General features: G+C 49.5%; 1 protein-coding gene across 1 annotated transcript in view; it reads right to left on the bottom strand.

Moving 5' to 3' along the window:
- The window catches only part of INPP5D (inositol polyphosphate-5-phosphatase D), a 114,144-nt gene extending 101,998 nt beyond the window's left edge, over window positions 1-12,146 (bottom strand). The window contains exon 1 of the mRNA XM_010948173.3: window positions 11,851-12,146. Within this exon, the coding sequence (XP_010946475.3) occupies window positions 11,851-11,984 (134 nt within the window). The 5' untranslated portion in view covers window positions 11,985-12,146. The remainder of the gene's footprint in view (window positions 1-11,850) is intronic.
- Between the last annotated feature and the right edge of the window lie 1,445 nt (window positions 12,147-13,591).

Raw genomic sequence — 13,591 nt, 5'->3', positions numbered from 1 at the left:
CACAACATACACATATACGCATATGCGTAAACATACATATACATACACACACACACACATACAATCTTATATGTAAAATGTTTAGCGTGAGGATTCCACAACCAAATCATCTTTGACAACTACTGCACTGGAACATAATCCAGACACCGTGCTCGCTGGGGGCCATGGGTCCCCTCCAGCCCTTTCCCACCTCTTTACAGTGACCTAGTAACAATCTAGGGCACTAACACTGGTCCTCAGCTGCTATTTCTTCCAATGACTGGGTCACATTTCAGGGCGTGTTAGGAATATTGGAGATGGGCTGGGATGATGTTGGGTCCACCCCAGTCTCATCCATCCCCAGTGCGTTCGAGTTTACTCCACTCTCAAATGCAGTGGGGCTTAGAGCAAACTTCCCATGTGACTGCTCACAGCTGCTGGGTGGCTATGAGTGACTCGAGGTGCCTGCGCTGTTCCACGCAGGAAGATGCTTCCCCCAGGAAGGGCACTTTCAGATCATGGTTTGGGAAGTTTTACTTAAGAGGATAAGCAAGTGGAAATAGGAAGAAACTACTTTGTGGCACTTTATTTATTCTCTCAGATAAATATTATTGTCTATATGACTACTCCTTGCCAAACAAACACTGACAAGCATGGCCATAAGCATCAAAGGAGAGCCCCACAGAAAGAGAGAGAGAGAGAAATCAGACTCTGAAATTCGAGAACCTCATTAGTGTCTCTGTCTCACTCTGCTGATCAGCTTAGCATGTTCTGTAATTGTTTTAAACCCCTTCTTAACCCTCGTGGTATATCAGTTCCAATTTCTAATGTTGTTTGTACGTGTTTTCTCTTTTTTTCTTACGTGAGTGTTGCCGACTTCTGGACAAGATGGGATGGGAGAACAAGACTTGGAAACTGCATTCAAAAAAGTAGAAATAAGATGAAACGTAGACCAGCGTAGAAATAAGAGAAAACGTACGTCAGCCCTAGGAACCAAGGATGTTCTCCATGCATCACCAAAACCTCAAAGCATCCCAGCCAAAAGCAGTAAGAAAAAGAAGCCATTAGGTCAGAAAGAAGAAAGCAAGGGGGGGCAGCCTGGTGACCAGGTGAGAGGGAAGATAGCTAGTGTTTTGGGGGCACGTGCTAAGCCCAAGCGGCCTGGGGGTCCGGCAGGTTCCTTGCATGAGACCCTGGGAGGAAGCCCACCCATCTGTTCCACACCACCCCCGCATCACTCAACCCATCAGGTGGATTTGGGATCAGAGGGCTCCCACTCCCACCCCTGCTGGTTCTTTTATGTTTGGGAAGAGGAATTGGGCAGAAACCCACGCCAACTTGAAAAAAATTAGATCCAATTTTTCCTAACAGTTCATGGTTGGAAAAGAAAAATCACCAGACCTAGAAAAACATCACCACTCAAAAGAACAGTGTCAGTTTTCTATGGGCTCAAAGGTGGTATCTCCATGTTACACAGAATCACTGCAAAAAGAAAAAGGAAAGAAAACACATTCTGGAGGGGAAGTCTGATTTGTGAACTCAGTAAGATTTAAGAGACAGCTGCATCTCTGAAACTGGAAAAACCAACTGTGAACATGGAGCAGCACGATGTAAGAAAGACTGACCATAAGTGGAAAAGCTAGAACTCCACAGTCAGCACTACACCCGCAAGAGAGGCGGTAAATAGCAGCTTATGGGATGGAGAACTTCAACCAGGAGGAAGACAAACCTGAGAAGGTCAGTACAGGATGAGAGGGGAGGTGAGAAACACAGAAGACATTTCTCTGTCCTCAAACATATACACGGTAGGGACTCCTGAACACACCGTTAGCTTTCTAATATAAAAGTAAAAAGCAGAGCAGGTGAATAAATCTAAGAGCATATGACTTGCAAAGCAGAGCATTAAATGGACAGCCCTCTGACAAATAGAATAGTAAGAAGAAAAAAATGTAAGTGAGCTGGACACACTCCTCTCACACCCTCTGCTTCGACCTCCAATACACCCACTTTCTATCCTTCTGCACCTGCCCTGTGTCCAGCGAGCTGACCTGTGTGGGCTGCCTCACCACTAACTTATGAAGGTGAGAGAGGGGTATTTGCTCCCCTGACCCGACCCCACCCCACCTGCTGCAGATTGGCAGTGGCTGAGTTGCTCCTTGGGAGGCCACAGCTCAAGTCAGATGGCCCTGCTTCCTCCAGTCCAGCAGTGGGGATGGCTTCCCATGGCTACTGGCCCCAGGCTACTCACCATCTCTAACCCTAACCCTCCTTTGGATCATACCGTCTATTTTCTGCTGGGATCCTGGCCAACACAACTAGTAAGTAAAACCAGTAATGAGAAAGGAAGGTAGCAACAGCAATAAAAGAGGAAACTTAAAATTATAGCAAACCATGCATAATCGTCTGCCAGAAAATTGGAAAATCTCAACAAATGGGCTGTTTAATGAAAAATATATGTAATTTATCAAAAGTAACACGAGAGGAGATAGAAAACAAGAATAAATCAATACCAAAGAAGAAACTGAAGGAAGTATTAAAGAGTTATCTCTACAAATGGCTCTGAGGAAAAGCACTTTTGCCAATTTTTTTATATATTTAAAAAATCAGATAATGATGATGCTATGTAAATGTCTCCAGGATGTTTTATGAAACTTACATAAGTCTTAAACCATAACATGATCAAAATCACATAAATCAATCTCACTTATGAACACACATGCAAAAATCCTAAATAAACTTCAGAGTACAATAAAAAATTATCAAAATCAAGAATAGTTCACTTTAATCATGCAGAAGTGGTTCATATTAGGAATTCTATAAAATTAAGCTATTACACCAGTAAATGAAATAAAGGAAATAGCATAATCATCTCAATAGCTATTAAAAAGGCATTTGATAAAATTTAATACTCAGTCCATCAAAAACTCTTTATAAAACTAGGAAAAGACAGCTCCTTCTTTGACATGAAAAAGAACAACTAACTTTTTTTTTATCAAGTGCTAACTTTGTCCCAGATACTGTCCTTCCCAGGCAATACCATGTTTGATTCTCACAGTACTTCTGCCTTAGGTAGATGTTTTCTATTCCCAATACCCTCTGCTGTGAAATTTTAGAAATACTGGCCAATGCAATAAATTGTGAAATCTGAATAAGAGTTATAAATATTTTGAAAGTTGACCACACAATAGTTATAATTTGTATATGATGTGATTGTTTAGCAAGACAATCCTAGAGAAGCAAATGAAAACAATTTGAAATAATAAGTAAAGTGATAGAATAAAAGGTGAATCTATAAATTCTACAACTTCCCTGTATGTAATCAGTTACCACAAAAGGTTTCATTCACAACAGTAACAAAATTATAAAGTAATCATAAGTAATCATCACAAAAACATGCCAGATCTAGATGAAGGAAGTGATAACATTTAAAATAATAGAGATAGCTATATTTATTGTTAAGACTGAAAAGTACTAAAATGTCCACTTTTACAAGTTGTATTAAAGATTTCATGTAATTCCAATCAAAGTCCCAAAACCATTTTTTCCAACTTGACAAAATTATCATCTGGTTCACCCAGAAGAATAGAAAAGAATAAATGTGAAAATCCTAAAGTACAATATTTTATAAAATTGTGGTAATGCCTTTGGTATGAAATTGCTGTAAGAAAAGTAGAGATACATGGACTTGGGTAAATGGGCAAGAAAGAGATACAGAAGACTTACTGTATAGTAAAAGAGGGATCTCAAAAGGAAAGGGATAAATGATTCAGAAAGAGGTTTTGAGAAAAATACACATAAATCTTCCCACCATTCATTAATTCCAGAGAGATTAAAGTGTTCAATGTAAAACAACAAAACAAAACCAAAAAACCTGTCATCTCTCCATCTGCTTTTGCCAAATACTGTGCTAAACACATGATACACACTTTTTCTTCAATCCACCCAACCACAGTGCTATGTGGGTATTCTTAGCCCTGCCAGATGAGGAAACCAAGGTCCCATGGAACTAGACAAACTGCCAGAGCTTGGAAAGGCAGAGTCATCTCTTAGTTTATTAGCTCCAAAGGCCCTGCCTCCCACAGGAAGAAACAGAACAGAGTATCTGTGTGCAAAGGCAGTCTCTATATTGGAAAACAAAGGGGAAAAAAATTTGCAAAAGAACAAGACTGATAGACTTTACAAAATTTTACAATCTTTGACTGTAAAAAAAAACACAAAGTTTAAAGGCAAAACACAGTGAAAATATTTGTAATAAATGTGATATAAGGAATTCATGCAAATAGATAACCAAAAAACTACAGTTTCAGAAGAAAAATGGCAAAGAGAATGGAACAGACCATTCACAAAGGAGTAATGATGAAGGTCAATAATCCAAGCACGTTCACCATGACTGCCATCAAGGAATGCAAACCCAGACGAACAGAAATTGAACACCTTTCACCTTGCAACATAATAACGTTTCTTTAAATGAAAATACTCAGAAGAGGGAGACTGGAACAAGGCGGGCGCTCTCTAGCACTGCTTCCCGGAGCAAACGCTGGAACAGAATTTCTGGAAAGCGATTTGCTGTTTTGCATCAAGAGCCTTAAAAACGTTATCCTTTGATCTAGTAATTCCATCCCTGGGAATCTATCACCAGAAATGTCACATATCTGCACAAAGACCTTCACCACGGTCATGTTGATAACAACAAAACACTGTTAGTAACTTCAATGTCTACTGACAGAGGAATCATCCATAGATGATGGCATGTCCTGTAATAGAGTTTGTGCGCCCTTTAAATATGATACTTAGGAAGAAATGTTAATTAAATAGCAAAATGCTAATGCTGCTAGAAAACACAGACTCAAACGACATACTATCAGGTATGTGTGCGTATATGTATGTATGTGCATACATGCGTAGGGAGAGAAGATACAACAACAAATGAACGATAACTATGTTAGTCTCCCGTCTCAGTGATTGGGCGATTATTTTCTTTCTTTGCACTTTGGACTCTTTGCATGTTATGCTTAATACTGTATATTTTTAAAGTCACTTGAAGGATCTCCGCCTTGTCTATCAGAAGGTCTATTTCTGCATTGCCACTGACGCCCAGGTGGCCTCATCGGGTCTGTCCCCTCTGGAAGGCAGGCTTCTGGTTGGTGAGTGAGGGGGCCAGACCAGCTGAGCCTTTGGGGGCCAGGCCTGTCTGGGGTTATTTAGAACAAGTCATTGAACTCAAATGGTTTGGGTCCTGGTCCTGGAAAATACATGTTTTTCTAGTTAATGGGACAAAGCGAGTGTGAAACGAGCAGGGGAGAGAGGAAGGGTCTGGTCCACGGAGCTGCAGTCTTGTCCTGCCCGCTTCCCAGGGCCTGGCCTCCCCACGCCATCCACCGGCTGTGCCCCTGAGACTTTAGCTCCCCCAGGGCCTCCCTCCTACACTGGAGTTCATCACTCTTGAGAAGGCCTCCACCTCGTCATCCTCCCTGGCTTCATTCGGTGGTTCTTCCTGGCGACTGTGCCCCAGACCTCTCTCTCCCTCAGGTGCTCAACCCTGGCCCCAGCGGCCACCGGCCACTTGTGCGTCATTCAAGTCCTCTTCCTGCCTCATCTCTCTGAGCACTTCCTCTGAGGAGGCCCCACATGACAGCTCAGTGTCTCCCGGAGGCTCCCGCAGCCTCCAGGAAGTTCCAGAAGTAACACTCTGCCCCCGCTCTCCTCTGCCTTCTGCAGTGGGCCCCTCTTCACAGATGGGCGCTATGTTCCTCTGCTTCTGAGCTGGCGCTACTCGCTTTACAGCACGTAAAACATACTGGCCAGCATTCAGAGGGTGCTGACTACATGCTGGCCTTGGTTGTACAGGTTACCCACGTTCTCTCTGTCTACCCTCTCAACAATCCAATGACAACAACAGAAAGACAGAGAACCCAATCTTTTAAATAAGCAAAAGATATGAATAGACATTTCTCCAAAGAAGACAATCAACATCATTCATGATTAGTGAAATGCAAATTAGCACCATCATGAGATACCACTTCACACCCAGTAGGATGGTCATTACCAAAAAGATGACAAGTGTTGGTGAGGCTATGGAAAAATTAGAACCCTCACACACTGCTGATGGGACTGTCAAATGGCCCAGCTGCTGTGGAAAACAGTCTGATAGTTTCACAGAAATTAGACAATTACCATGTGACCCAGCAGCTCCGCCCAAGACTATTGAAAACACATGCCGATACAAAGACTTCTACACGGATGTTCACAGCACAGTTATTCACAATCGCCAAAAAATAGAAACAACCCAATGTCCATCAACTGGTGAATGACTAAATAAAATGTGATATATTTATACAGTGGGCTATTACTTTTATTATGGTAAAAAGGAATATTTGTACTACAACATGGATGAACCTTGAAAGCATTATACCAGGTGGAAAGAACCCAGATACAAAAGACCATCTACTATGTGATTCCATTTATATGAAATACCCAGAATAGACAAATGGTCAGAGACAGAAAGTAGATTAGTGGCTGCCAAGGGTTGGGAGGAAGCAGAATAGGAAGTGACTACTAGTGGGTTCAGGGTTTTTTAGGGGGATGATGAAAATGTTCTGGAATTAGATATTGGTGATGGTTTCACAACATTATAAACGTACGAAACACCACTGAACTGTGCACTGTATAAACGGTGATTTTATGGGATGTAAATTATACTGCAATTTAAAAAGATGAACCCAAGGAGCATGCATTTCACCAGTGTGGATGCTGGGTAAGCACAGGGAGGTTAGCATCTCGCAAATGCTAGAACTCACATCAGGCCTAGCCAACCACAGAGGGCTTGCCCCTAGGGATGGCATCACATGGCACGATTTAGGGAGGGGAGAGCAGACCTTCTCTTACTCCATCCCTGGGCAGGGGGGAAGGCCTGGCGAGGGGCACATCTTATTGCCATGCCGGGGTTCATACTCCAGGAGATGGGACCACTCAACAGAAAAGTACCAACGTCTGTGCACAGGTGAATTTAACCTGACAGGTAGGCAAGCTTGCAAGACACACCAAAGCCTGGTTCTGGAAGGATTTCTCCAGGGTGCCAGGCATGGGCACAGAAACTTGGAGACAGTCAACATTAACCATGGTTTTTCTGAATCACTCCACATAGAAGATACCAGAAATCCATTACACACAATCCTTCCTGGCCTTGGATGCAGAAGGAATGCTCAGGACAGTTGTCTGTGGACAAATTCTTATGTATACTAGGTTTTAGGAGCCGTGGTCCTCCAAGCTCTGACTACGGCCTGTGCCAGCATTTCCCACCACTTTCTGTCAATACCAGATAGTAAAAACAGCCTTATTCTTTGCATTTGCACTTAAGTAATTCACCAGCAGTGTGAACTTTACTGAACTTTGAAAGGGGATTGGAGGAAGGAGGATTACATCACACCCATTCACGCCGCAGTAAATGGCTTTGCGCTTCTCCTGGACATTTCTGCCCTCCGAAGCCCCTTTTCTGTGGCTCCATCACCAGGGGTCTCCTCTCCAGGCCTCCCCTGACCCTACACACACCCAGGCTTGCTGACTCCGTTCTCTTTCTCCCTTCCAAGAACAGCATGAATTCAAGTCCTGTCCCTGCCATCTATCAATCCTATAAACGTGGCATGTTACCTAGCCTCTCTGGGTCTCAGTTTCCATATCTGTAAAGTGGGGGTAATAATAACACTTCCTCCAAAGGCCAGTGTGGACAGTAAGTGAGTTAATACATGTAAAGAGCTTAGAAGAGAACCTGGCACACGATAAGCCCTTTATGAGTCTTTTGCTGTTATTTTTAGGCAGAACAGGTTAGCAACCACCTTTGGTTTGTGGGAGCAAGGCTCGTGGCCTGCCCGACCTCAAGTGGCCTGTCGCATTCTTCCCAACAAGTGGGATGCCTTTTCTGAGGGCACTGTCGGTGACTAAATGTCCTTCTGGTGCTTCATCTTTCTGGCTGTGCTGACGAGGCTGCCTGGGACACTGTTGCCAGGAAGGAGGCCGGAGGTGGGCTTGAGCAGCTCGTGGAAAGACTTGCGCTGAGGGAAACCAAGACTGTCCCCACCACAGCTGGCTGGACCAGGTATTGGTTGCTTAGTCACAGGCAGCATGTGCCCGGCCCCTCCTCAGGGAGCGAAGCTAATTCTCTCCAGCATGGTTTGGTGGGAGCGCCACCCAACCCAGCAGCCCCCACTGGATGGCCCCAGTCCTGTGAGAGGCCCCAGCTCACTCTCAGGGCCCAGCTGCTCTTACAGAGAGGGAGGTGTATCCTAACGACACCGGCCATTGCTCTGGCTCTGCCTGCGCAGTCAGGGCAAGGGGAGGCTGCCCCTTACATTGATGGACCCCCAACCCCAAAGGCAGACATCTTCTCTGCAACAGCAAGCACTTGACAGGTGTGCTGGCCCCTACGTGGATGTGCAGTCCTGGCAGGAGAAGGACACGAGTTTCCCAGCCTCTTAGCATCCTCATCCAAGATGCGCTGAATGTCTCCCTCATGGAGACCCCATGGACTCCCTAGACCAGGGCTGACTCCGCTGGCGGGTTCAGCGGGGCCAGATGAGGATGACATGGGCCCCAGCTGGAAGAGTCTGCCGTCCCTCACATTCTCAAGCCCCTGGCTGCAAGAAGGCAGAGCTGGCCTCAAACCACGTGGTCAGCTGCCTGGGGTCTTCCCCTCCAGCTCTCTGTGACTCAAGATGAGCCCCGGGGTCCCCCTAAAGCAGGGCTTTCTGAGTTCCTGTGGAGAGATCTGAGCTTTCCTGCCCAGTGGCAGGTGGCAGGGCTGACCCCTTGAGAGGAAATGTGGGTTTGCTAAGCCGGGGGCGAATGTGCACTCCTAGGTCACGTGGGCGATACTGAATCGCAGCCTTGTCTTTTGCTGTCTCCCTCACCGCCCTCCCTAGTTCCATTTAAATAGTCAAATCCTGTCCTCTTTCCCGAGAATGAAGGCCACTCCCGAGGAAGCTGCCCTCAGTTCCTGGAGCTCCATCCGAGACACAACTGCCTGACTGGGCAGTGGAAGGACCCTGCCATCCCCTCACTCACCGGAGGGGCCAGGAGGATGCTCCAGCCACTGGGGCCCAGGCAGGACAGGTCTGGGCACCCTGGGCTCTGAGGCCTTTTCCCATATGGATATTTCTAGAGCAGGAGGGCCAGTTTTTGAGGCTTCCTTCTGCAGTCCTGGCTCCTGTCGGAGCAGGGTCATTAAAAGGCCCTGACCCCACAGCTGCCCAAGCAAGGTCCTGCACTCTCAGCAACTTCCAGAGAGACAGCAGAGGGCGAAGGCTGACGCTTGTGCAACTGAGGACAACCCGGCTGCTCCTCCCCCATCAGGGTTCCCACCGCTGGGCCGTGGGCCTGGGGGGCATGGGGCGAGGTCTTCACCAGGCAACAGAGAAAACTAAGGATGGAGGCCGGGGAGCTATTTTTCAGGAAGGTAGACATATTTGATTTAAGACAGGCCTTTTGGCCTTTTTTAAAGAGCACGTTCTTCCTGCCTTTCTGGTGCCAAGTGGCAGCTAGTTGCCGTTCTAGTAGGTTTTTCCATTTTTGAATCTCCTTAATTGGCAACATTAAGAGTGGCAGCAAAATTAGGTCCCCCAGGTTTGGGGGATATTTGGTGGTTCGTGGTGTCCCACAGCCTCCAGGGGCTCCTGGCACTGCAGGAAGGGTGGCGTCCCCTACCGAGCAGAGGGAAAATGGGAGCCCTGGGCCTGAGGCAAGAGCCTGGCCGAGGGACTGGACTCCCTGGGGAGGGCTTCGAGCCTTGCTGCCTGGACCTAAAGGGGCCTTGGGGATGGGAGACTGACAGGAAGTCCAGCCCTGGGCTAAGAGGCTGATGGACATCTCAGGAACCACAGGCACCTCCGAAGGGGTAGACCCTGCACATGGGTGGAGGCTTGGAGAGTTAACTCAGCACAGGCGAGGGGAAGGGAGGAGAGGTAGAGCAATACTGGAAACCATCCTGGACCCCAGCTTGCCACCGGCCAGCAGGGCAGTGTGGACAAAGGCCTGAAGCTCTCTGAGGTCTGCTCCCCTGCAAAGTTGGGGTGGTGGGACTAGAGGTTCCAAGCCCTCTCCCAGCTCTGGCTCTGGCTGGTCCCGCTGCTCCCAGTTTGGAGTCACGTTCCTATCTGTAGCCTGAGCACAACCACAGCACCCGGTCAAAGGGCTGCTGTGAAGGTTAGCGGGCTAGAGCCTGGAAGTGGCCGGCATGAGACTAGGCCCCCGGAACACCTGATGGAATCAGCCTTCAGCCAAGGTCCCCAGGAAGGGAGAGAAATCCACGTGGGCTGAGTGGAGGCGGATCAGACTTTCCCCACCATTTCTATGGCCCCGTTGACGGGTCCCCCATAGAGGCAGTGCCTGTGGGGAGGTCTGGGTCAGCTTCCCTTCCCCTGAGTGTGAGAGTAGGGGCCGCAGGAAGCTGGCCTTGGACTGGAGGTGGGGCTCTGATGCAGTCTGAGCTCAAGCCGAGCAGCCAGCTGTGAGCCTGAGTTAATTTCTAAATGCTCCCAGCTGGCCCTTGTAAATGTCCTGGCTTCTGCTGCCACCTGGAACCTATGCTCACACGTGGCTTGACAGGTGTAGGCGTGGGGTAGTGGGAGTCTGGTGGTCTGGGTGCAGCCTCTGGGTGCAGATGGCTTTAGCTTTGACAGTCGTCACTCATTAACCTTTCTGAGCCTCAGTTTCCTCATCTGCAAAGTGGAGCAACAAAAGGACCCACACTTGAGGTTGTTGTGAAGATGAGATGGGGTGTAGGGCAGACAAATGCTTAGATTCAATGCTCCCAAAAAGGCCCATGTCCAGGACCCACTTCCCCTCTTGCGTGGAGAGTGTCAGGGCCTGCCTGCTTGGAGGGACCCTTCTGCAAGCCCAGGGAGGCCACCTGAGAGATGTAGATGGACACACCCTTTCCCCATGGCGCCCGGCACTGCCTGGGGCCCCAGTGGGGATGGTTAGTCTGCAGGGCTGCAGGGGTGCGGCTCCTCAGCCTTGGAGCGAGTGATGTTGCCACGGTTAAGACACTGGTTGAGAAGCATGTTTTAATAGGAACCTCCAGCAAGCGGCCAGTTCCTCAGTTGTTAGGACAATTAGCACATTCAGCAACCTCCCAGAGCCAAGGGACAGGGGCTATTGATGGTGGCAAAAAGGCCCAGACTGGTGGGGACACAGCTAAGGGCTGAGGAGGGCAGAGAAGAGGCTCCTGCTAGTGATGATGGGGACTTCCTCTGCTCCCAGGGCCCCAAACACAACTTCTGGGTGAACTGAAAATCCTTTCTTGAATGAACCCATCCCACACTCATGGCTCCCCAAACCATGGCTTCCTCCAAAGGCCCAGAGCCTGGCACAGGAAGGGTCCCTCTTGCTACTTCTGCTCTTCCAGGAGTATTTCCAAATGGGGCATCTTTGACCAACACCTGAACTGACCAAGCTGCTGCCTAACACAGCCACCACCATGGAGTCCTGAGCTTCTGCCTGGCTCAGAAAGCCCACACCCCCCCCTTCTCTTAGCCCCTGGCACCCCAAGGAAGTCCGGAGCACCACAGCTCATGGGTAGCTGGGGTGTGTGACCAGGCCCCAGTCTGGCTCAGGAGAGCCCCGGCCCTGCACAACCTGAACTCCAAGGCCAAGAAGGTCCACCATGGGCCTCAGCAGGACTCACCAACCGACCCGTGGTGCATGCAAGCCAGGTTGCTCCATCCCACCTGGATAAAGACACCCCATCTCAGAACCGGGTCCCTGGCTAAGCCGCGAGCCAGCTCCCCCTCTTCCCAGTTGCACCTCCATCATCTCCATGCCTGGGCAGGAGTGGCCAGCCGGGGCAAAGGGACAAGGGTGGGTGGGCACGGTACTCACAGCACACAGAGCGCGTATGCCCGGGAGATGGACTCGCTAGCACGCACGAGGAAGCTCCCATCCTTGCCCGTCCTGGAGAGCAGCTCCTCAGCTTTGGAGCGGGTGATGTTGCCATGGTTCCAGCAGGGGACCATGGCGGGCGTGGGCCTCCCCAGGCCAGGCCGGAGGCCACCCCACAGGACCTACGCGCCGCCAAGGGGAGCTGAGGCCCCTGCACTGTGACCCGCCGTCGGTCTCTTCTCAGTCGCCCCAGCTGCTGCCACCAGCTTACTGACCGACTTCCTGTTTCAGGCTCTCAGCGAGGGAAAGGAAACGGAGCTGCAGAGAACTTCCTCATTACAGAGACCAAGCAAGAGAGGTCCTCCACCTTCCCACCCCGCCCGTCACTGCCTGCTGCCCCTCCCTCCCCCTTCTGCCTGGGCTCTTTCCTTCAATGGGGCTCAGATCCCAGAGGGGCAAACATCAGCTCAGGTCCTCCTGGGGGAATCGTCAGCTCCCCTGGCGTCAGGAAAGTCATGGCCGGCTTCTGAGGAAGCATGGCCAAAGCAGCGGCCATTCTGAGGCCCGTCCTGATGCCCAAGCGGGGTGGCCACGCCTTGGACGGATGCCTTAGCCTTCTGCCCTCCCCCAGGGCTCTTCAGCTCCCTGTTCCCTCCTTCCAACCTACCCATGGAACAGAGGCTCACAGGACAGACTTCTCAGTGGAGACTAAGATCTACCCCAGAGCTGAGCAAAATTGAGGGGCAGGGGTATAGCCGAGCCCCATCCCCATGTTGGAGACTCACAGCCATCCAGACACCATTCAGCCCTGGGCACTGGGAGAAACTTGGGTGACACCTCCTCCCACAGACACACCAAAATTACACCTTCTTACAGAGCAACTATCTATCAGAATAGCAAAGGACACAAGGACATAAAGAAGGAACCACAATGAGATGAGTAGGAAAGGCAGAGATGCAGTAAGTCAATACCCACCCCCCGGGGTCAGCAACCCACAAATGGGAAGACTATCCCAATCATGGAGGTCCTCCCCAAGGAGCAAAGGGAACACCAGGCTCCAATGCAGGGATCCTGCAGTGGGATGACACACCCCCAGAATGTCTGGTTTTGAAAAACCAGTGGGGCTTATGTTCAGAATTTTGGGAAACACAAGCTCTGCTCTTAAAGGGAGCACACAAAATCTTATACATTCCAAGACCCAGTGCAGAGGCAGTAGCTTGAAAGGAGCCTGGGTCAGACTCATTTGCTGACCTTGGAGAGGCTCCCAGAGAGGCAGCAGGCAAATGGGGCTCCCCCTGGGACAGAGAGATGCTGGCAGCAGCCATTCTGGGGAGCTGGGTCTACCTCAGTTACCCTGGCATCAGAAAGTGCCATTGAGGAGTCCTACTTCTAGCATATCAGTGCCAGGGACCCAGCCCTGCCCACCAGTGGACTGGCACCACCCCTGCATTTTCCCCAGGCTCCACAGACAGCTGCTTGGGACCCAGCCCTGCCCTCCAGTGAGCTGATACCAGGCCCAAGCCCACTCCCCAGCCACGCAGGGACCAAAACCTGCCCACCAGTGGGCCTGCAGCAGCTCCACAGCCCCATGGGCTGCACAGCCAGCTCAGGAAGAAGCTCCCCCTGTCCTCTGGTGTGCTCACAGCCACCACACAAGGCACAGCCTTGCAGCCACCAGGGCCAGGGGTCATCTCCACCTACCAGTGTGCCCACAGGAGTCAGCCTCACAGCGGAAGGGCAC

Source organism: Camelus bactrianus, chromosome 5 (genome assembly GCF_048773025.1).
Source record: "Camelus bactrianus isolate YW-2024 breed Bactrian camel chromosome 5, ASM4877302v1, whole genome shotgun sequence".
In the NCBI taxonomy this organism is placed as follows: domain Eukaryota; kingdom Metazoa; phylum Chordata; class Mammalia; order Artiodactyla; family Camelidae; genus Camelus; species Camelus bactrianus.
Note: the sequence above shows the minus strand (reverse complement) of the source record. Positions and strands in the feature narration are given on the sequence as shown.